The sequence below is a fragment of the Talpa occidentalis genome, unplaced genomic scaffold (genome assembly GCF_014898055.3).
Source record: "Talpa occidentalis isolate TD23 unplaced genomic scaffold, MPIMG_talOcc4v2.1 talOcc4.14, whole genome shotgun sequence".
NCBI lineage: Eukaryota > Metazoa > Chordata > Mammalia > Eulipotyphla > Talpidae > Talpa > Talpa occidentalis.
The window spans coordinates 69,562,675-69,588,172 of record NW_023601433.1 but is presented as its reverse complement, the minus strand read 5'-3'; the positions used below and the strand labels follow the sequence as shown (position 1 = coordinate 69,588,172).

At 34.5% G+C, this 25,498-nt stretch overlaps 1 protein-coding gene and 1 non-coding gene across 9 annotated transcripts in view; one reads left to right on the top strand and one right to left on the bottom strand.

The window, feature by feature from the left end:
* The window catches only part of ARHGAP21 (Rho GTPase activating protein 21), a 102,905-nt gene that overhangs the window by 48,443 nt on the left and 28,964 nt on the right, over positions 1-25,498 (top strand). For 6 of the 8 annotated variants that reach the window (XM_037510721.2, XM_037510723.2, XM_037510722.2 and 3 more), the window contains exons 5-9: positions 10,918-11,010; positions 12,684-12,762; positions 15,258-15,312; positions 22,077-22,106; positions 23,397-25,290. In XM_037510721.2, coding sequence (XP_037366618.2) covers positions 10,918-11,010; positions 12,684-12,762; positions 15,258-15,312; positions 22,077-22,106; positions 23,397-25,290 — 2,151 coding nt within the window. The remainder of the gene's footprint in view (positions 1-10,917; positions 11,011-12,683; positions 12,763-15,257; positions 15,313-22,076; positions 22,107-23,396; positions 25,291-25,498) is intronic. The other 2 variants (XM_037510724.2, XM_037510720.2) reach the window with 1 other exon arrangement.
* On the bottom strand, positions 9,525-9,631 carry LOC119245444 (U6 spliceosomal RNA). Its single transcript, XR_005125362.1, has one exon. It is a non-coding gene; the product is annotated as a U6 spliceosomal RNA (small nuclear RNA).

The following is a 25,498-nucleotide window of genomic DNA, read 5'->3' as shown; positions in this document are numbered from 1 at the left end:
ATCATAAGAGAAATACAAATACAAGCACCTTATCTTCTATGAAGCAAAGTTCATCAGAGATATTTATGAAGTCCCAAACAGCTTTACTTTTCTTTCCTAAGAAGAGGAATATGAAAAGACATAACAGTACCTAAAGAAATTGTTTTGTAATGTACCTGTCCTACACTAGAAGAAGAACTTCTTGATTTTTTTTTTGGGCGGGGGGTGATAGAAATTAGTATATAATTGAAGACTTAAAGTATACCAGGTATCATAATATATTATATTTAGATATATATACTCATTTAGATATACATTTATCTATGTTTTATATGACATGTTCTATAATGTGTGTATATGTAGACATATCTATATTTTGAAAAGATTTAAAGAACCTGGGACCTTTGCTAGAAAAAGAGCGCTCTGGGAGAGTGAATGAGAGCTGTTTTTAGATGTTTGAAGGCATATTTTATGCAACACAAGTAGATTATTTGAAAGTTTACAGTTAGTGAAAGTTGCAGATAGACTGTCTCCCCCATTTTTTACTGGAAACCCCCATTCATGTTTTAAAGACACTTAATCTGAGTGAACGTTCTTTGCTCTCTGATAAACTAGAGACTTTCTGCCTCCTAATCTATCTGTTCCTAGGAGGTGGTGGCAGCAATACAAATCTGATATGGGAAAATAGAAAAACAAGAGAAAAGGGTGATTATATATCATTAAAAATTGGTCATTAGAATATGCACAAATTTTTCTATATACCCAGACTATTCAGTATGTTTATGCAAAAAAAGTATTACTTTACAAACAGATCATTAAAGATGCAAACTGTTGGATATCCAGCGCCTAGTTAATACTTGGTACTTAATAGGAACTCTTATCTGTTTTGAGTGAATGTACCATACAAAGGGAGGTTCTGCTACCTTAACTTGTCATTGTTTCCAAAACTGCAAAATTTAGCATATTAATATCTACCTCCACTTTCAAAGAAGAGAACTTATTACCTCTTCTGCCTTCCTACTTTGCTTTTACCTTTCTTCCATCTGCCTTTTTACACATCTTGTCAGTGACATTTTTCGAATTTATAAGTTTTATTTCACATAGCTGCTAAATATGTATGCCGGAGCAACAATAACATAAATATGTATAAACATGATAATCTTGGGCTTCAGTAGGAATTTGAGTGTCCTTTTTGTAAAATAAATGGGTAAGGTGCTTTAATTAGATGGGAGATTAGAAAAACCTCCGAACTATACTTTAAAAGTCTCAAGAAACCAGATTTACAATAATCTAATATGAAAAAAAAAGTTTAATTTGATCTAACTATGCATTATCAGATTTCCAATTTTTAGAAGTTGATTTTGTCTTTAAAAGCCATACTTCATGTAGTAAGAAAACTTCAGTCAAGAAAAATTTGGGAGCCTCCCTGGTGGCGCAAGGGGTTAAGCACCACACAGTAAAGCAATCTGCAGCCTCTGCAGCACGAGTTCGATCCCCGGCCAGCCAAGGAGCAAACCACATGGCATAGACCTCTCCTGTCTCACCTGCTGCTCCCCTCAGCAGTGTATTTCAGTCAATCCACCTGTTCTGTTCCCTACTCTGTCTCTGGTGAATCCTCTCACCACCACCCCCAACCCCCGCATCTCTGGCCTGTACCCCAGCTCTTGTTTGCATAAATAAATAAATCTTTAAAAAAAAAAGAGAGAGAGAAAAATTTGGCAGCCAAGAAACATTCTAAATCCTTTAAGAAATTTGAAATACAGGATTTCAGAGAGCTAATTGGAAGTCCTGAATAAATAGGGCTATGAAGGTAAAAAAGCCAAGGTAAGTCTCTGATTGGAGTATTAACTTTTTAGATCATTCTGTAGAAATAACTTACCTATAAAAATGTTGTTCTAGAGGTCTCTTAATTAATAAGTTGATTTTGAGTTGTCTTTTCTTAGTAGTTCCGTAACTTTAGACCTCAGTCATAGATACCACCTGACTAGATAGTCACACTTTTTCCTGGTTGTTTACCAGCTAATCCACATTCAAAATATGTAATTCATATATCCAGTTAATAAAAAACTTCATTTGTAGTAGTTGTAGGCAGTGCTTTTGAAGTTTAACAGATAACTTCTCATCTTTGGCAAAAGACCAGAACAGAAATATTTGCAGATGAATGCTAAATACATTAACTGTAGAATGTATTTCCTGTTGTTTATTCATTCACTTAGCAAACATTTTTTGAGTCATTAGTTAGGAGTGTCTATAGATTACTTGCTGGGAAGGAAGCAGTATGACCTCTGGCCCCACTTCTTTCAGATAGTTGTTCCAAATGTCACCTTTTATGAAGTCTGCCCTAGATTTCATACAGATAATATCACAGTCCTGACTTTCCCTCTCCCTTACCTTCTCAGTCTACTCATTATTCTCCACAGCACTCATCACTGTCATTCATGCACCTATTGGATATTTTTCTGCCTTGATTGGAATGTAGAACAGGAGCTTTATTTTATTACTTTTTTTCTTAAAACCCAGGATAGTTCCTGCATGTGGAATTGGTTCTGGCTTCAAGAAGCTCTTGCTTTAGTGGGTGATGAAAGTGTAAAATAATTACAAAAGTGCAGAAGTAGAGGTATGTCCAATTATTGCAGAATCCCAGCACAGAAAATTACGTAGTCACTACAGAAGGATTGTCAGGTGGGCCTTCCTTTCTGCTGTTAACATAGGAACAGGATTTTCTCAGGAAGAATATTCCAAAACAGACTTCAGAGATACTTAGAAGTAAGATTCCCCCAAATTTGGAGGTAGAGCCAGGGGAAGGATTTTATGTCACCAGCTAAGGATGACTTGTGGAGGATTATGCTTAGCTTTTCTGACATGAATAAGTAGATAGATGGAGCTGCCACTACCTGAGGGATATGTGAGGGGAAGCATGTCAACTCCTTTCCCCTGAGGAAGTGAGTTTAGTGTGGAAAAAGTTGCATTTCCAATGCCAGTAGAATATTCTATTTGAAAATTTAGGTGTGCAGCTCACTGGGAGAAAGGTAAGAGCTGAATAGATCTGGAAGTCATCATTGTATGTATTTTTCTAGGGGATACTTAAAAACAGAGAGCATGAAGACATAAGGACAAGGATAGGACCCTAGGACAGCAACATCTAAGAGATGGTCAGAGAATCAGGAGGGAATCAGAAAATGAGTTTTAAAAGGCAGGAAACCAGAAGGTGTCTTGCTCATTAAGAGGTAATAATTTTAAGGAGGGGGAGGAGTGGAAAACTAGTAGGTAGGACAAAGCTATCAAATGGTGTGAGAGAAGTCATTAGGATGGGGACTTAAAAGGCACTCTTGGATCAGACCTGATAAGTAGCAAATTAGAAAAGGGATGAGGAAAGTAGATACCAGTGATTTGGTACAAAAAGTAGAGCAGTGAAACCACAGAGAGGACCAGAGTGGAAGGGGGTAGGGTGGGCAATTTTGCCCCCCACAGATAATTGTCAGTGTCTGAGAAACCTTGATTTAAAGGCAAATAAGTATAGACTGTTCTTGCAAGATGTATGACAGTGAAGGGTTAGAGAACAAAACGAATGATAGCTATGTAGGAAGATAAAGAGAAGTTTTTTTTTGTTATTTCAAGTTGAGAAACTTACATATATATGAGATCTGAAGGGGAGAGTAGAGATCAACAAGTTTTTACACATGGCAAGAGAGATTTAGGGGAGCAAGTTGCTGAAGAAGCCTGGTAAATAAACACTGAGATAGGATTGGAGAAAGTAAGGATGTGAAAAGATTTAAAAAAAAAATTAGGATACAGCAATTTCAATAGTGTGTTAGTACAAGGCTATCAAATGGTGTGAGGAAATCAGAATGGGATAGCAAGTTCAAGAAGGTTATTAGAAGTTTGAAACCGCAACCCTGGAGGGAATGGGTATTGAAATACTTAGTGAGCAGTGTCAAGAACTTAGCTGAACTTGGAAACTATAAATCAGTGAGTTATGCAGTTTTATTCAGCTGAATTAGCAAGCCAAGAATAGGAGCAGAGCCAGGCATATGGTTGGATTTCTCCATAGTTGGAGATTGGCAAGTTGAATGCTTTCAGAGGTCAAGGGGGAAAGGAAGTTGAGGTTGAAGGAGAATTTTGTTGAAATATTGATCCATGGGTAATCTTAGTATGAAAGTGATTTCTGGAGAGAAACGAAATTCTTGAAGAACAGGGAGGAATAAAAGGGGTGGAAGGTCTTGATAAAATCACAGAGCAAGCTTATTAATTGGTTAAGGGATTTGAACCATGTTAAACCCAGAGATGGAGTGATAGTTGCTGGTGGTTGGAACACTGTAAAAATTTTCTCTGGGGTTACAGATAAATTAAAATCTAGCATAACTAGAATAACAGCGGTGAATGTAGATGTGATGTGTAATTTGCGAAGTTCCTAAATCTTTAGCGAGAAGATAATGCTGCAGATACTTCAAATACTCCAGATCCCAGAACTGTTTTGTTCCTTGTGGAATAATCAGCCCCTGGCACATTGTAAGAACTCAGTAAATATTTGTTGAATGAATAAACATCCTTCTCTGTCTTGCTTCGGTAGTTTATAATGCCAGACATAGCTCATTTCTGACACCTAGTGGTATTATACTCAAATTACTGCCACTAAGTGGCAGTATTGTCCTTCAATTACTTAAGGGAAATTGTGTAGATCAGTTGTAGTGCAGTGGCTTTGTACCTGAAACAAATCTCTAAGGTATCTTTGTGAAGTTTTACTTATTGTGGTTTTCCAGGGCTATAATTTGAATCAGTGACAAGTGAATATTTATTGAGCATCCAATGTCTGCCAGCCACTCTTGTGAGCTAAAGATTGTCATAAATGGTCTCTTATATAAATGAGCCTCCTGATTTTCAGTGTCTCAGCAGAACATTCTATTGGGGATGGGTAACTTGTTCAGAAACTTAATTGATTTTCTAACTTGCTGCTATCATTTGTGTATCACAATATAGTGCTTTTCATTAATGTTAAGTAGGCATTTAGAAAAATGACAGTAGGGTTGGATTTCTTGTCAGTGTGTATTGTGGTTGTGTAGAATTTTACATACTTTGGAGAACCATGCATGAATTTTCTTGTCTTTCCTTTAAGAAAAAGCAAAATTCTTATTTATTAGTGACACAGACTGAAATATTTAACCCTTTGCACTCTGCTGTCCCCTCTCAGGGGACATCGGAATTCTAGCGTATCACTCGGATGTCCCCTCTTAGGGGACATTGCAATTTATTAGTGATTACGGGGAATTGAGTTATTTCAACGCAACTTTTTGAGACATGCATGTTTCCCTGAAGTTTTATCTTGAAATGGCACAAGAAATTAAATCAAAATATCGTAAAATTACTAAGATATATACGAGAAATGTCAGCGGGTTTTGTGTCGGACGAGAACATGAGATGCGTGCTCACGACGGTCCGAGCACTTCGCGACGCCACTTGAAAAGAGCGATAAGGGGAATTTGTAGAAGAAAGGTCGGTTTTCGAACATAGCGCGCACTGTGTAGTGAGATACATAATTACAAATAAACAAGTCTACATCTGGAGGAAAAGATTTTCAAAGCTGAGCTCATTTTGGTTTGAAGCTTCGAGCAGTGCACATAGATCTAACGAGGAGAAAATCGGAAAAGTGATTCTTTTCTTAGTGAATAAATTGTTTGGTGAAAGCTATTTTGGTAAATATCATCTTGTCAGTTAGTAATAACAATTAGAAATTTTCAACCCATGCATTTATTCATATTTTTTATTAGAACAATGGCAAAGCGTCCAACCATGAATGAGTCTCATGACACAAGTAGTAGTGAAGATGAGCTCCAGATAGACCTCTACACAGACATGTCAAACATGCACTAATCAGCCTGCAATGCATATTGGGGAGTGTTAGAAACTTATCATACTGTACAAAATTATAAACAATAAAATATTTTTTTTTTTTTGCAAATATACATTCCTCGATGTCACCCAATTCATATTAAGTCCAATATCATTATAATACGTTACTTGGTTCCAAAATTATACTAAATAATACGAGGGTCTGTAAATGCACGTTTCCGCCACAAAGTAGCATCGAGTACCTGGTAGCCAATGTCCAGAATGGTTCAGACTGCAAAGGGTTAAAGTATTTATGAATGAATCGACATGATATCTGGGATTTGCTTTAAAATTTTAGGGAAAAAAGGGTGAGTATAAGTGAAATAAGATTAACAGATATTTTATAATAGGTAAGTTATGTTTATTCTACTGTTTTCTCTATTTTTGCATATGCTGGACATTTTCTGCAATAAATAGTAAAAAAAAAATTGGGTTGAAACTACATTTACCACAATTAAGTTAAAACGTGGTCTACTTTTTAATATATATTTGCTTGTTTCATTTTGTTCCATTTGATGTTACTTGGACATCAAGTTGAGCATAGAATATGTGTTTGCTTTATAATAACGTGATTGAGACCTAACAGGTCCAGCCTACTGACAAGGTCCAGAGATTATTGGAATTTGGGATCTAAAGCTCATGGTAATTGTTGCAGTTGCATATTGGAGACTTAGGGGAAAAAACTAAAGTACTGTTCATCACTGTAGAAAGGAAAAATGTGAAAATTTAGAAAACCTCTAGGTTTCATAAATATAAATGTATATGTATATGTATAATTAGTGCTTCTGCCCCTGCCAGTGGGAAAACAATTGCTCAGTAATCTGCCATACCAGTTTTCTTAAACTGGATTCTGTCTAATTATTTATCATATAGGATGTATTTATCATATGATACATGTGGATTTTTTGATATTGGACAATATGTCTCATTTAGCCTCATAAGTTAATTTTATATGCCATCAGCAAACCAGATCCCCAAAATTAAAAATTAGAAGTCTGTTTTCAATGATTAAAAATTAGTTATGCTACATTTATGACAAACAGAAAATATGGGCAAAAATATAACTTCCAAATGCTTGCTGCATATCTTTGTCATCTTAACATTTTAGCATCGCCTCCACCCATTTCTGTAAGACATAAATGGTTGTTAAGTATGGTTAAGGCCCTTTTATTCTACTCCTTCTCCTTTTTCTTCCCCTAGAGCTGACCCTTGAGCCAGGATTTGATATTTGTTACTTCTGTTAGTTTTTTTTTTTTTTTTTGCCTTAATGGAACCATAATTCCTAAGTTTTGCTCAATGATTTCTTCTCCTTGTCCTCTTTTTAGTTTTCTGTGATGACCTATTATCCCTCAACGAGAAGTAAAGATCAATTTTCATCATTCCCACTTCACTTTGATAGCTGTCTACTTCAATCTACCTTGTGGTTTCAATTATTTTTGTTCTAAAAAAAATAGGTATTAATTTCAGTAGGCTAGTTAATTGATTTTCTCTAGTTAATGCTTGAAGCTATAATATTCTCTTATGTGATGTGTCTTTTCAACGCTCCACCCTTGTGGAGAGTATATTTTTTCCAGGACCTATAGAACTTTTATATTGAAGCACAGTTGAATTTCAACAGCCTTCTCTTGTGTAGAGATAGAGATATTTTTAACAACATAGAAATCAGTAAAAAAATACCTTAAAAACATCTCATTTTTAAAGCAGACAAGATTGGGTTTCATTAAAAAAATTGTTCTGTACCATGTTTGAGAACTCAGAGAAGAAAAAAAATTAGCTTACTCTCAGTGATAACCATTGTTTTCTATTTTTGCTTTTAGTTAAAATATGGACAGTATTTTTTTGTATAGCAAATATATTCTTCATTCTTTTTAAGAAATACATTTCTCTTGTCCACAGAACTATAGGGGTCTTGACTTAACCTCTTTTTCTATGTGAGTTTTCATCACAGGGTCCTTTTGTAACTGACATAGTTTACATTTCGTTAGTTCTTTTTTTTTTTTTAAGATTTATTTATTTTTGTACAAGAGCTGGGGTACAGGCCAGAGGCGCGGGAGGGTGAGAGGATTCACCAGAGACAGAGTGGGGAGCAGAACAGGCAGACTGACGAAATACACTGCTGAGGGGAGCAGCAGGCGAGACAGGAGAGGTCTGCCGTGCCATGTGGGACCCTAGCCAGCCAGCCGGGATCGAACCAGCGCTGCAGAGGCTGCAGACAGCTTCACAGCATGTCACTCAACCAGCTGCATCACCAGGGGAGGCCCATTTCATTAGTTCTTAATATGTCTGCTCTAATCTATTTGCTTCATATATTTAGTATTTTTATTTTTGAAATAATTTTAGTGTTGCAAGTGATTTTGACTTTAACATTCTCTAAAGAAGGACATTGGCCATTTAAATCGTCCTACTGAAGGATCAAGCCCACAGGCCATATATTATAGTTCTGGTTTTAGAACCCATTCTCTTGGAAGGCTTAAGTAGTTTGTGTAGAAGTTACTGTTTTTACCTTCATTACTTTAGTATTCTTTTCTATTTGGCCTAAGTGCTTCAGCTTTCCCCATCACATGACAGTTAAGTTTGTACAGATACTTTTCAACCAGTATTCATCAAACACTTGTACTGTGACATGCACCATGTCCCCTGGCCTCAGTCACCCCCAATCTGTATATGAACTGTATGAAAGCTTATCATCAGACTACCCCAGTAAGAGTATTTAATATTTTTTTAAATTAAATCCCTACTTGTATTAAGCATTATATACATTTTTTTAATTTAAATAATAAATTTTATTTTAATATTCCCCCATACAATTGCAAACGCCCCATTCTGACCCCAATCCCTCCCCTCCCGCCCCCCACCCCCCAAAAAGTGTCTCTGGTTCATAGTTTTTTGTTGATTTTGATTTTCACTTTCTTATATTCATTTTCCTGGTCCCTTATTTAAGTTTTCTAGATTCCTGCTATGAGTGAGACCATCCGGTATTTTCCTTTTTCTTTTTGGCTTATTTCGCTGAGCATGATCCCTTCCAATGCCATCCATGTTGCTGCAAATTGCATGTGTTTATCTTTTTTGAATGCTGAGTAATATTCCATGGTGTATATGTACCACATCTTCTTGATCCAGTCATCTATTTTTGGGCATTTGGGCTGTTTCCAAAGCTTAGCTATTGTAAATAGTGCTGCTATAAACATAGGGGTGCAGGTGTTCTTTGGAATTGATGTTTCTGTGTCCTTTGGGTAAATACCTAGGGGTGGAATTGCTGGATCATATGGAAGCTCTATGTTTAGTAGGTCCAGAAATCTCCATACAGCTCTCCATAGTGGTTGGACCAGTTTGCACTCCCACCAACAGTGCAGAAGAGTTCCTTTTTCTCCACACCCTCGCCAACATTTGTTGTTGTTAGTTTGTTTTAATATGTGCCATTCTCACTGGTGTAAGATGGTATCTCATGGTAGTTTTGATTTGCATTTCCCTGATTACAAGTGATGTTGAACACTTTTTCATATGTCTGTTGGCCATTTGCATTTCCTTTTCAGAGAAGTTTCTTTTTAGCTCTTCTGCCCATTTTTTGACTGGATTATTTTCTTTGTTGTTGCTGAGTCTCATCAGCTCTTTGCAGATTTTTGTGATCAGTCCTTTATCATTAGTGTTGGGTGCAAAAAAAAAATATGGAACGCTTCACGAATTTGCGTGTCATCCTTGCGCAGGGGCCATGCTAATCTTCTCTGTATCGTTCCAATTTTAGTATATGTGCTGCCGAAGCAAACACAAGCATTATATACATTTTAATGTGTTTTCTCTTTGAATCCTCACAGCAGTTTTGACAGGTAGAAATAACTATCATCATCTTCATTTTTCAGATGAGTAAACTAAGACCCAAATACATCATTTGTCTAAAATCACTTGGAGATAGGGTTGGCAGATAAAACAAAGGATGCCCAATTAAATTTGAATTTCCAATATATAACTAGTAAACTTATGTGAGTTTAGTAAAGTATGTGCCAAATATTACAAACTCTAGTAACCCTATCAAACAGATTTAATTATTCGTATATACAGATTTAATTATTTGTGTAAAAATACACATTTTCCTTTTCTTTTGGTAAGTCAAGGAAATGCCACTTAAATAAAGTACTTAACAATGCTTTGAAACATGTCTTACATGTTCTCAAAAGTTGAGAAGTTATAAAATACAGATGATGACTTGAAAGAGGCTTTTACTAAGAATTGCCAGAGAAGTCATCTGGCTCTACCAGAGGATCATGAAGGAAAGTAAGGAGCATTTTTCCTAGTGAACTACCACAGTGTGAGATTAGGCTTTTAGTTTTGCATATATAGAAACTGACTTGCAGAAACTAAAGAAGAAACAAATTAAATAACACGCATTACAATTAATACTTCCAGTTTACTATTCCAGCAGAACTGTAGACCGCATATATTTAAAGAAAAGCAGTCTGAAAATTAATGAGGACTTAGAGTCAGGGGATATGGAAATGGGAGTGGTTTGTTACTTAGTGAAACCTGCCTGTAATTAAAGGATATCTATGGAAAAAGATATCCAGAAGGATTGGATAATAGTGAGCAATAGCAAAGGCAACATTTTGGAGAAAAGCTTATTCATCATCATAACTTAATGCTTAGGATAGGGCAGTGTTAAAAGCAATAGAGTGAGCACCATAAATGAAATACAGTCGTAAGACCTTGGAGAATTTATTTGATCTCTCTTGAGCGTCAGTGTCTTCTTTTATTTAATGGTAGTAATAAGGTAGTTACTATGGAAATTAGCTCTGAGGTATGGATAGTATTTAGTGCAGTGATTTATACACAGATGTACCCAGTGAATGAAAGCTATGCTATTGTGGGTGGTAAGTTCATTGTGGAAGAAGCAAAATAAACATTTGAATGAAAACCCTGAAATTATGATTGCAACATGCAAGTTCAGGTTGTGTTTAGCCACCAAAAATATTTGTCTCAAATATAATTTTTATATTTTGGTGTTTTAATGAAATATTTTGAAGTAAAATCATGCTCAGAATTTTTTAAATTCTCCTACAGGAAAACAGAGAAACCGCTTGGAACCAATGGATACCATATTTGTGAAACAGGTGAAAGAAGGAGGGCCTGCTTTTGAAGCTGGGCTATGCACAGGTATTGAATAATACCTCTACTTTCTTTATTTACTTCTTCCATATTTCGTTTTCCATATTTTCTCTCTGCGTTTTTCTTTCTTTTTCTAACAGTACTAACATGATGTTAGTTAGTAATAATTAACATCAGTTTATCACTGTTTTTGCACCTATTAGTTATATACCTTTCTTCCTACCAAATGAACAGGTTTGAAGAAAGTTATATTACTTTGTAAACTGTAGGCATTTTAAGTTACCACTCAGGTAGGGAACTCTTGGATGTCCTTTTAAAAAGCCTATTTCGTATACACTTAATTTTGATGAAGGATCATGAAGTAGCAAAATGATCAAGATTATTGATGTAGTTGAAATACCTTGAAAATCCAACTTCTACTACGCTGTTTCTGGGTAATCTGTATATCCTTTTCCTTATTAAGATGAAAAATACATTACCATGTAAATCAAAACCATGTTCATGCCCACATTTAAGCTCTGTAATACAGCACTTATCAATAAATAAAAGAAATGGAGAGAATACTACAAGGAAATCAGCTGGACTAATATTAGAAGTAAAATAATTATTGAAAACTATTGAATAACACTTATCAGTAATGACTGGGTAGACTGAGAATAACTAGTACTACAACTCAGAAAACAATGTATTTTGTGGTATATTGTGGTCACTCGGTGATTATATCTTTTGAGGTTTCTAAATTCGTCAGTGACTAGAATTCTATACTTAAAACAACTGTATTTTATAAGAAGCTGTGTATATTAAAATTTAGATTCATTTTTGTAACAGATACATTTAAATGAGCAAAGATAAATCAAAAGTAAGTACATTACTCAAATATTTTAGAAGTATTCAGAAGTGACTTTTATTGAGGTATAATTGACATATAAGGTGTTAGTTTCAGATGTATAACATAATGATTTGATATTTATATATGTTACAAAATATAGTTAATACCTGTCACCATACATAGTTACAAAACTACAGATATGCACTACAGTATTAATTGTAGTCTCCATGCTGTGCATTATATCCCTGTGACTTACTTGATAACTAGAAGTTTGTACCTCTTGATCCCTTTCACCCATTTTGCTTACCCTCCACATTTTGCCTCTGGCAACTATCAGTCTGTTCTCAATAAGCTTGGCTTTTGTTAATTCCACTAAGCTTGTTTTTTGTTTGTAATTCCACATGTAAGAAAGATTCTATAGTATTCATCTTTTTCAGTCTGAGTTATTCACTTAGCATAATACCTTCAAGGACCATCCATGTTGTTATAAATGGCAAGATTTCATTTTTTTATGACTGGATAATCCATTGTGTATATATATATTTTCTTCATTCATTCATTCATTCATTCAGTGAAGGACATTTAGATTGTATAGTGTAAGAAAGTGGTCCAGATTCACTCTTTTGCATGTGTCTTTTCAATTTTCTTAATACCAATTATTGAAGAAATCGTTCTTTCTCCTTTTATATCCTTGGTTCCTCTGAGTTGTAAATTAATTCACCAACTATATGTAGCCTTATTTCTGAACTCTGTTCCACTGATATGTGAATCTGTTTCTGTACCAGTATCATACAGTTTTGATTACTATAGCCCTGTAATATAATTTGAAATAGGGGGTCAGAAGTGAATTCTATAAGAAATTCCTCATATGTTCTTTTACTCCTCTTTGAAGGTGACCGAATTATAAAAGTCAATGGAGAAAGTGTTATTGGAAAGACCTATTCCCAAGTAATTGCTTTAATTCAGAACAGGTAAGATTCATGAAATGTGATTAATTTTGGCCAAAGATGGGTTTTACCAATCAGTGGAGCAAGTGTGTTTAACACAGTTTTGTATTACTGTAAGGAATAGGTGTGATGATGGAACTTTCCCTTAAAGTGGATAATGCTTTTGAAAGTTGCTAAGTATAAAATATGTGAGGATAGCTTAATTGGTGACTTTGCTGTGGCAAATTTTAACATTTGTGATTAAAATTCTCTAGTTGAGTCCAAAGGCACATATTTTAGACTTACTGTAAGTTACTCATTTTTATATGAAGTGAGAAACATAATTTGTTTATAATATATAAATAAATGCATATATAATTTATTTTAAAGCATCATACTGAGACAAATTATATTTAAATAGCTTATTGAATAATATTCCTAAAATTTGTGTATTTGTCTTAACCACAAGAGTAAGAAATTCTCTTTTAATTCATTGTCTGCCTACATTCTACAAAATGATAGAATTTTGAGTTCTAAAGGAAAATACAGATTGACCATCTATGGAACTTCAAGGATAAGTGAATCCTATTCTCTCTGTCATACACCTAGAAAACATTTTTAAGTTATGAAGAAATTGAAAACCACAGAGATTAAATTTCTATCAAAAATAGGTCTTTACTCTGAGATCTGGTTCCCAGATTATTACTATTGTAAGAGGTTCTTTCCAGATTTAAATACAGTAACTTTTGATTACCCATTGCTTTATATTAGCCTTACCCACCTGTCTAAATTAAAGCAAAGTTCTTTATTTTCTGTAGTTTTTTATCAAGATTCTCTAACCATGTCTAAAGCAGTTCATGCACTAAATTATTCATACTAATGACCTAATACATTGTCATTTTTGCAATTAAATGATGTGATCATGGTTTATTGATGTCAGAGCATTCTCCTTAACCATTTTAATATTTAATGAGATTCTTAGGGAAAGTAAATCTTAAATCTTACCTCTAATGTTGGATTCAAGGTATACCTGTTTGATTTTAAAGTATTGAGGACACTTGGGGATCAAGCCTCGAGCGATCCATGCAGATTTTTTTTTCTTGAAATAATTTGGCTCCATAAATATGTCAATATGTTTTGTCAGCCTATATAGTTTAAGGATATTTAGTGTATTTATTAGTGTCTCTTTAAAAATATTTCTTCAAGTAACAATGCTTAATGTTGTTTTCCTCAAAATCCGCATTCAAATTTTTTATTACTGGTGCAATTCATCTTTCAGAGTAATAACACTTATTACAGCCTTAATTTTTCAACCAACCAATAAACCAATTTGAAAAATAGAGAAATAATGGTTTTTCATGATCTTATTTTATTTTAAAAAATTGTATTCCTTTTGTCTGCAGTTGGTAGCAAATGGATAATGCAGCACAAAGCCATTGAGATTCTGCAGTGTATTATTGTAAAAATGTATCCTTGCAGAAGAATTTATCTAAACATCAGTATGTATTTTCTACCAACTCTAAATATTGAAATACAAGTACCTACATATTTTACTAGTTAAATTAATTTGAACCTGTGATTCTTATTGGCTTACTATTCTCTCAGCCTTTATGAACCTAGAAACAAGGGTTCACATCTATCTACATAAAAAAGACACCAGTATATTATTAGTTTTTTTTTGTTGTTGTTGTTGTTTGTTTGATTGTTTCTTAATCTCAGCTTGTATTGAGGAAAAATACTATCTGAAATTGTTAGGTCATTGATGGAAGCCCTTGATGGGAAAAGCACTGCTATCCTTGCTTTGTTTAAATGTACTTCCAGGTCTCATTACTCAGTATAATTTATCCCTTTGAACTTTTTTGAACCTAGAAAAACTTCTATAATTTTTAACAGGAAATTTGTAGTACCAAAAGACTTTGAGCTATTCCTGTAAAAACTTTAAAATTAAGTTTAGAGAAGAAAGGTAATAGTTCAAATGCTGTATTGTTTTTAAAAAATTAAGGGGTGATTTTGATAGTCTTGATAGTGAACTTTGGTCTCCTTCAACTCTGCAGGCAAGAGGGAATATTTCAAAATTAGAATATTTAATATTGTTTAAAATGTTAAATTTGTTGTGGGTTCTTTGGTTACTCTTATGTTAATATATTTTTAACTGGATAAAAATAGTGAGAATATGGTAAAATTTAAAATTTTTTTCTATACATGGAAGTAAAATAATGAATAGTTATATATTGAGAAGTTTTGTTCCAGGACTGTTTAATTAATGTTCTTTATGTTTCTAAATAAGAAACACATAAAGAAGACTTGATTGAGATTATGAATAGCTCAAACATATGGCAGGGTGTTCTCTTTTGCATGGAATTATTTTATATGTATAAAAGCAACTTCATTTTAATGAGTTGGATGTGAAAAGTAAAGAATTTAAAAACCGATTTAAACTCATTAACAATTAAAAATATTCCGAGTTAACTATTTCTCTTTTATATCTTTCTTAAACATTTTCACCTCCCCTAAAATAATATATGTGTATTCAATTTCAGTGATACAACATTAGAACTTAGTGTTATGCCAAAAGATGAAGATATTCTCCAAGTGGTAAGTTTTATTTAAATATAAATTTTTTTATAGTCATGAATGTTGTAAAATAAAAATCCTTTAAGATGGAAGTTGACTGAATAAAAAATGATTCTGAAGGGGGAAAAAACCCCTCTGGTTCATTTAGCAGTCTGAATTCTGTTCCCCCCCCACACTCCAAAAAAAATCATATTGTCAATACAGTTAAGCAACATGAGACTATTTCATTGATTACACAGTGATGTTTAGTGTTGTCATTTGGAATGGAATTCCTAGAGTTTGTTTCATTGTTTTATTAATATAAATAGTCCTTTGACCAAACGCCAAAGCTCAGGGTACAAGTACATAGCTCTAGGAATTAGAATCTTTTTTTATATACAAGGACAGAAATTTTATGATGGACATTTCCCAATTTTCCAATAAATATAACTGTTTGTAAATTTACTTTGCAAGCAGTTTGGTTAATAGTATCAATTCACTGCATCAGAAGTAATGTTCACAATTGAAGGAAAGTTTTGTTAGGGTCTTCATGAAGAAAGGGAAGTAGCTATATTGCCTAAAACTTTGCATTTAGTCTAAAATTTTTTTTCTCAAAAATAAATTGATTGAAATACTTAACTCCTTTATTCATGTTAAGTATTGCTTAAGGCAAACATGATAAAATAGATAAATTTCATTATAGAAAATAATACTTTTTCTAACATGACTTTGCAGCTCAGTAGAATAAAGCAGCATGAGCAAAACCATTTAGAACACACTGAAAGCCAACAATTAAATCTAAGAAATGGCAATGGCCATTGAAGTTTGTGTGTTTTTTAAGTTCCTTTTGGTAAATAGTTGTGTTTTTTTTTCCCCCATTTAAGAAAAATAGGAAACTTGGGGAATCTTTGTGGTGGGAGTAGAAATAGGAATGTTTTTCATTGGTAAGGCAGTTGTTGCACTTCACTCACTAAAAAGTCTTAAATAATCTTCTGTAAGCATTTTTATAGAAAATACCACTAAAGCTGATTGTAATTATTTGATTTCTTCATTGTCGTGTAAAATATAATTAGCTAAAGTCCGTGAAGATCAACTTATGTTCTTCAAATTGGTTGCTTTCATTTAGTATATGTGCTGCCGAAGCGAGCACTGGTTGCTTTCATTTAGGAGTAGCTTCTTATTGATAACAAATTACCTTTTTTCAGGACAGGGAATTGGGAGGGATCCCAACGGGGAAGGTGCAGCTATCCCCTATAGTTTTCCCAGGCAGATGGAGTTCACTGTGGGGTTTCTATCCTGATAATTCAGCTTAGTGAGTGAGCAGCAGACATAACCATTGGAGGCAATGGATGTCATAGATGAGCAGTAAATAGGGGATTCTGTCATGTTCCATTACACAGACATGATGATTAGATCATCTGGGCATGTAGCGAGCCCTTCCCCTTCAATCTGCCTTGCAGTCCAATGACTGAGACAGAATGCACTTCCAAACTAAACTCTCTCTCATCTTCAGTGGATTCTTTCCTTTCCACGGTGAAGGTACTGGAACAGTAGAAATTGCAGTACTGGAAGGAGTAATGTTCTGATGATGCGATCATTAGATCATTAGATCATTAGATTACTTGGTTTGATTATGTTTTATTTGGAATGAATACATTTAAAGTAAAGATAAAATTCAAAATGTGCAAATACAGGGAACATTGGGATCAGTAGATTAATTGAGCACACAGATCTACCAGCTTCATCAGTAAAGGTTTCTGGTATATTGTAAGTTTGTTTTTAAAATATGTTATTTCAATTATATTTATCATAAGATATTAATAGCATATACCCTTAATGGTAAAGGAGAATTTTACTTTAAACCTAAGCTTCTTTCATAGATGAATGTGCCAGATCATTTATTTGGAAATCAAAGAAATTTATATGATTATTGCTTACCATATAATGTTCCCTAAAGGACATTAGGATGTGGCAACTGCCTTCTCTTTACATATTTTTAGCTGGAATATCTACAAGTGTCATTTTTTAAGCTATTTTAAAACACAAAGAAAACCTAGGATTTTATAAAACATATGTAAGAAATACTTCTAACAGATCATAGAGCTAAAATGTTCAATAAGGGACTCTCAGAAATATTTATGTTGATTTTAATGTTATACAAAGATGTATTTCTTTTAAAGATGTATTTCTCCCTGTGAAGTGGAATATTCATTATATAGAAAGAATAAACATTAATATTTTACAGCCATTATGAAAATTATTGACCCAAGCATGGAGCTTAGGCTCCCGAAGGGACAAATGAACCAGATTATTCTAGAGATGTTCAGCTCACTTTTGAAAGGTGGCTCAGAAAATTTAATTTGGTTTAAAATTTTACTCATGTAAGGACAGTATATAAAAATAAATTTCCTAATTTATAGATAACAGTGATACCATGTTAAAAACCATATGGTAAATTTAGAAATAATTCATTATGTTATTAAACAAATGCAGATAATAGTACTCCTATGCCCGGCAACCTAGTTTTTCCAACCAACGTGTATTTTGTAGATTAACTATGAATCCTGTTATATTCATTTTAGTCATTTTGACAGTATTTTATAATGATATATATTTTTCATATTTTTAAAGTATTACAAAAAAACCACTTCCTGTTTCATTTTCAAAAAAACAAATGGTTTTGTTATCCTTTGAAATGGTGTTTACCCTCTGCTTTTTATCCAGTACTGTAAGATACTTTGTTAAGTATTTGGCCCCAAAATTCAAGTTCAAAACTATAATTCAGGTTGATCAGTTCTGATAGTTGTGGAGACTTGTGAGTCTGTCTGATGTTTGGCTGGAGAGTGTTGAGCCTACTCAGTGTTGGTCTGTGTTAAACACAGAAAGATTGATCAACTTTTCCAGTTTAACAGGGAGGAGAAAGTAATAACACTAGAATTTAAACTCAGACAGATCTGAGACTAAAGCCTTTAAACCACACGCCTGTACTCCCTCTGGGTTGAAATGAGGAGTTTAACTGGCGCACAGTAATAGTGTGGAGCCCTTGTTCTCTCTCATTTCTGGGCTGTATAAGCCACTTGGTGAATATGTGCTATACATGAAAAATGTAATTTAACTTAAGTTTTTCTTTAGATCTACTATAATTACTTTCAAAATAAGTATTTAATATGTTCCACAATCAGTAGAACACTCTATTTAAAATGAGCTACTCATTTGTCAAGTGGGTCAAATTTGTCCTTGAGTTAGGGAAACCAGAGTAGGAACTCTGAAGGGTGCTTTCATATTCTGCATGTCTGTAATTTTATTCTCTTTTAAAATCTATTTTCAAGTAATTATAAGAATAGTACATGACTGTTAGAAAAGTTTTGATAATTTAGAAAGGTATAAAATATACTATCCCCTTCACCCTCACTGTGGCACAGCTGTCATATATTTTACCATACAGACAGACTTGTAGTTATTTTTGCTTTTATCATAGTAAAAATTTACCTATGATAAACTTAATAGATCACTAAACTAACTTAAATTTAACAGATCACTCTGCTTACAATGAAATGATAGGAAGGAATTTTAATCTTATCAGTTTGGTTTTTTTTTTTTTTATTCTGCAGATCTTCTTTTTGTTTTCATTTTCCCTTTTACCATTTATTAGAGAGTAAACATAGTATAGGGATAGCATAGTTATAGTTATGTGATACTGACTTTGATGCAACTCTACTAAAATTAAACTGAAAGATTATTTTAGAATTACTTAGTTACTGTTAGGCACTTTACTTATATTTAAGATCCAGCCTGTTAATATTAAATTTTATTTAACATACTTATTACAATTCTAATGCCAAGTAATGAGTTCAGTTGGTCATCTTTCTTTTCTTACTTTCTCTCTGTGCCCCCGCCCCTCCTTTTAATCTCTAGACATAATAGAGCTGCTCCGATTCTATTTTTATTAGGCATAACTTTACTTTTAAAATATAAACTTTTAAACTACTTAATTGCTATCAGGTAGAAAACTTAAGTATAGGAGTGAAGGAAATTCAAGAAAGAATGTGGACAGGGATTTAAAGGGCTAGATGAGAAAACTGGCTCAAATTGTTTTGTCATATCCTATTAATTTCACAGGACAAATCAGTTGGGGAAATTTAAATTTTGTCTAAATTGACTAAAACATCTGCATATATTATGAAGTGTTCATTTGGGCTTAAAACAAATGTAAAAATCAGCATTATTAAGAGCCGACTACGAAATTCTTATGATACTGTTTTCAAAAATCTCTAGGCCATGCCATTTCAAATTAAAGTAGGATGATTACATCACTACCAGTGAATATAAATTTGCATCATTATGCTTAAATAGTATTTTATGTTGTTTATTTTTAAAGATTTATTTATTTATGCATCCAAGAACTGGGGTACAGGCCAGTGTTATGATGGGGGTGAAAGGATTTACCAGAGACAGAGTGGGGAACAAAAAAGGCAGATTGACTGAAATACACTGCTGAGGGGAACAGCAGGTTAGTCAGGAGAGGTCTGCTGTGCCATGTGGGTAGCTCCCTGGCCAGGGATTGAACTCATGCTGCAGTGGCTGCGAATAGCTTCATAGTGCTGCATCTTAACCCCTTGCACCACCAGGGAGGCCCCTTATGTTGTTTAATTGGTGCCCACTGACAATTCAGAGATTCCCAATGCATAATTAAAACATCCATCTGTAGACCATGATGTCTCAAAGAAAGATTTGGTACAAGCACCCAAGACAAAGCATGCCACCATCACAGCTATGAGCAGACTATAGAGTTTTCAACTGTATTCCCAGAATATAAAACCTTATCAGTGGTTTCCATGTTCACCTAAAAGAGTGGGGTGTTATGTAATCATTCCAGATGACCCACCCAGTGTTTACCTCAGCCATGTGAATGCTTTCCTCCTTGAAGGAGCCTGGAACTTTCCTTAGTAAACAGTTAATCTTCTAGGGGAACTCTTAAAAGCATCATGGAAGAAGAGAATCCCTTAAAATGCATATTGCCTTTTTCTAACTTCCCTAAATTTATTCTGGAATTTATATTTATAGTTCCAGAATTATTCCCAGATATGTGCATGTTTTACTTGGGCCATACACTAAGCTACAGTGGCCTTAGGACACTGCTAATTTTCCCATGATGTTGACTGAATAGTATTGGGTCTTAAACTTTTTCATAACGAGGAACTTAAAAAAAAAAAAGATACATATGGGGTGGAGGGAGAGTGTCTGTTTAGAGTAATGGGCTATAAACTGAAAAGAAAATGTGAGGAAATTCAGTGATGTTCTAGGAATGAATTCATACTGCATTTATTTCAACTATATCTGCTTACATTAAACAACAGTACCATACCTGTATGGCATTCTGTTTACTCAACTCAGTCTGCTGTTCATTCATGGTGTATATGTGTGTATATTTAAGGCGCTCTAGCCATAACTACCCTGAAGTGGGGACCAATGATGATAGACTGTTGAGTATTTAGGGATTGTTATGTGGAACTCTTAGAGTTGTTTGAAGTGTGTCAAATATTTTTTTTAAGCATTTAGTTAGTTAGGACTATTGTTATAGTTCCAGTGACTGGGACTTTATTCTTTTACTAAAAGAATAATATTCTTTCCTAAATTTGAATAAAGAATAGTAGTCTTTTATTCAAAGGATAATAATCTTTAAATTGTTAGTTCTAGAACAACCTTTCCCAGCAGAAATTCAAATCATGTTACAATCTCTGGGGGGTAAAAATGGCTTCCTTGGTCAAATATATTTGCACTATCCTTTCAAATTTTACAACATACTAATGTAGTAGAGGTTTTGAGAAGCCAAGAAGTATACCAACCAGCTTTTCCCTTCCACAGAACACGCCCCTTCTACTTCTTTTCAAGTGAAGCTTAATAAAATCACACAGACATGCTGTGGGATGTAATGTAACAGAGTTCACTCATCCAGACACAGTTTCCTATATTGGTGTGAATATAATCAGCATTAAAAAGATAGGCTTATTGTGTTAGTGCACATACTTAAAATGCATATTTTAATTGACTGTATTTGTGTCTTAAAGATATTATGGCATGCATTTTTTTAAACTTGGTCCTAATTTACGTTATCTTAATTTCTCACTGCATTCTAGTTTATTCTCTATAATATTCATTGTAAGTTAAAATGAATTACGCTGGGAGTAATATTTTTGTGTCTGTTCAGTATTGTCACAACTAATAAAACAGTACAAAAGGTAGAGTGTTAAAAGGTCTTAATTTGGGGATGAATTGTATCTGATAAAAACAGTCATTCTTTTTTTCCAAAATCATAGTGAATAGCAACAGCAGTCAGCTGACAGCTTGTGGTTATGCTCTGATTTACAGGGGAAGGAGGAGGTTGTACTATTTTAAATGCATAATAGAGCATTTGTTTCGTCATCTGGAAGCAGAGATGGAAGAAGCTCAGGGGAAATGAGAGACATCAATGTTGCTCTCGTGGAAGGGAAGCTTTGTAGCACGTTATCAGACAGCAGTGCATATTGAAGAAAATATTTATTAGGAATGCATGTCACCAGAAGTATTTTGCTTTCAAGAACGGTAGACAAATCAAATAAGAACCTGAGAAAAACCTGGGGGAAAGATGCTCAGAAGGATACTGAAGTTATTCTTTATGCTTCACTTCCCTTTACCTCTCTTGGTACCTTCCAGAGAAATCAGTATAGATGTATTTTTAGCTTGCTGTTTCCAGCATCAATATGACAACATGATTCTGTCTTTATGTCAGTAAGCAGCTTCTACTATGTTTTCCTATTTTCTGCTAGCTACAATTTACAAAGGATGTCACAGCTCTGGTAAGAAATGCACAGAAGCCATTTCCTTGCTTTTTAAGTAACGTTTTGTAAATTTGTAATAAGTCAATCTATTAAAATTGTGAGTTTGCTTAGAGCAATCCCTTGATAGAGTTAATCTTACTAATTTGCAGAATGTGTTTGTGACATGCGGTTTTCTTTATTTTTTATTTTATGTTTGGTTTTCTTTTGTATCCTGTACATAACTGGCATTAAAACATAATATTTATCTGCACTTGTATTTTTTTAAGTCTCTCACCTTCTTTCTTTCCCTAATACTTTGCTGTTGTGTTATGTTTGTGGCTGCACTTGAGCTTTGCTAGCTGTCTAATGCAAAGATAGGATATGATCATAGTCTCGAATTGTTCTTGTTTTGATTAGGGGACGATATGTAATATGACATCACACCTAACTGTCTCTGATGTGGAACACAGTCCTGAGTTGCATTGATTGGCTGTGTTTTGTAGAATAGCTATTCAAATTCAGTTATTCTTAAGGTTTTACAAATATTGTTATCTAATTTCACAGTTGATAGTTATTATTTGAGGTGCATGCCTGCCTATTTATAATAATGTCTCCTTATGATCAGTGAAAGAGACCAAATAAATTTGTACATTATTATTTTGTATTAGCTTAAGATAAAAATACAAATTATATAAAAATGATGAATTATCTTTTTTCATGTTCAGATCTCTAATGTATGTGCTTGATTTCTTAAACATGCATATACATCTCTAATTAAAATATTTAGCATGGCTGTTTAAAGATTTAATTTATCAATATTATTTCTAGTGATTCAGTAATCATTAATTGACAAGACACTTCAATTATATTTATGATAACAGTAGTGCTTAAAATGTATTTGAATAAGATTTTTAATACCTTCACCTTCACTCTGGCAAAAGATCAAAATTTTCTTTTGCTGAGATTTATTAGGCAGCCATTTAACCTGCCGACTGCTGAAAAATCATAAAACCTGAATGGGGAAAATCTTAGGAGTAACATGACTATATCTAATTGGTTGAAGGAAAATTTCATGTTTCAGATCTTTTGAGAAATGAGCAGTTTAATTTCTATTTGTTGCAAATTCTACAATTTATTTGATTTCTGAAAGAGAACCCCTTTCCAATTTTTGGAGTAACTTTGTGTGTGTTTGCATGCATGCTGTAGTGAATGTCATTCAAGAACAAGGTAGGGCACTGTACAACAGTGCACTGTAAGAACAGAAATTACTGTCCATTTTATGAATCTCAGATGACACTTTTATGACACTTTTCTTTCATTTCCATGTAGGCATATTCTCAGGATGCCTACCTGAAAGGCAACGAAGCCTACAGTGGCAATGCCCGCAACATACCTGAACCACCACCAGTTTGCTATCCTTGGCTGCCATCTGCCCCTTCAGCCATGGCACAGCCCGTTGAAATATCTCCTCCAGACTCATCTTCGAACAAACAGCAGACCAGTACACCAGTACTGACACAACCTGCCAGGGCTTATAGAATGGAAATACAAGTGCCTCCATCACCAACAGATGTTGCAAAGTCAAACACAGCAGTGTGTGTTTGCAATGAAAGTGTAAGGACTGTCATTGTGCCTTCTGAGAAGGTTGTAGATTTGTTAACTAATAGAAACAACCATACAGTTCCTTCACATAGAACTGAAGAAGTGAGGTATGGCGTAAATGAACAGACCTCTTTAAAAAATGTGTCAAGAACCACATCACCATCATCATCAATTCCCACTGCCCACCTAATTCAGCAGACAACAGGTGCCAGGTCATTGGAGCCTTCTGGAATTTTACTTAAATCTGGCAATTACAGTGGACATTCAGAAGGAATCTCAAGCAGTAGACCTCAAGCTGTGGATTCTCCTTCTGTATCTGCTAATCATTATTCTCCAAATACCCATCAGCACATAGATTGGAGAAATTATAAAACTTACAAAGAGTATATTGATAACAGACGATTGCACATGGGTTGTCGGACAATTCAAGAAAGACTAGATAGCTTACGAGCAGCATCTCAGAGCACAACAGATTATAATCAGGTGGTACCAAACCGCACCACTTTGCAGGTACGACGTCGAAGCACCTCTCATGACCGAGGGCCTCAGTCTGTCCAGATCCGGCAACGCAGCGTGTCCCAGGAGCGGCTGGAGGATTCAGTGTTAATGAAGTATTGTCCCAGAAGTGCATCTCAAGGAGCACTGACATCTCCAGCTGTTAGTTTTAGTAATCATAGAACTCGTTCATGGGATTATATTGAGGGGCAGGGTGAAACTTTAGAAAATGTCAGTTCTGAAAATCAAATACCTGATTCAAATGGAGAGCGAAAACAGACTTATAAGTGGAGTGGTTTTACTGAACAGGATGATAGACGAGGCATTTATGAAAGATCTAGGCAACAAGAAATTCATAAACCTTTTCGAGGTTCAAATTTCACTGTGGCTCCAAGTGTTAATTCTGATAATAGGCGAATGACCTGCAGAGGACTGGGTTCTGCGTCTCAGTTCAAAAAAATACCACCGGATCTAAAACCACCGCAGTCAAACAGAAATTTTCAAACTACTTGTGGAATGTCACAGTCTCGAGGTATTTCACAAGACAGGTCACCTCTTGTGAAAGTCCGAAGTAATTCTCTGAAAGCGCCTTCTACACATGTCACAAAACCATCATTTAGCCAGAACTCGCTTGTTTCTATCAAAGACCAAAGACCAGTAAATCACTTGCATCAAAACAGTCTATTGAATCAACAGACATGGTTAAGAACCGAGAACGCCCCCAGTCACCAGGTGGAGGCTGGGAAAACCCACTCTCAATCTGGAATTTCTGTTAAACCTGTCCCTCTGATAAGTGAGAATTCTGGCACTTCAGATTTAGAATTATCTGTCACTCAGAGGAATCAAGATATAAATTTACAAGAGGCTGAAATTCAGCAATCAAATACTTTGGATAATAAAGATGCTGTCATCCTAAGAGAAAAACCTCCATCCGGTCGCCAAACACCGCAGCCACTAAGGCATCAGTCTTACATCCTGGCTGTGAATGACCAGGAGACTGGGTCAGATACTACCTGCTGGCTGCCCAATGATGCGCGGCGCGAGGTCCACATAAAAAGAATGGAGGAGAGGAAGGCCTCGAGTACCAGCCCGCCTGGTGACTCCCTGGCTTCCATCCCATTTATCGGTGAGCTCATTTACAGCCATTGGCTAATATGTTCCACAAATCTCATCATCAGAGTATTATTCCTAGTTCAGCAGACACAGAACTTCTAATGTGATTTTAAAGCATTTGCTCTGAATTTCCTACATTGTGCTAAATCCAGAGCCATTTTGCCCTCAAAAAATATTTCCTTTTTTTAAAATTTTCCTTTTTAAAAAAAGAAATTGTGTAT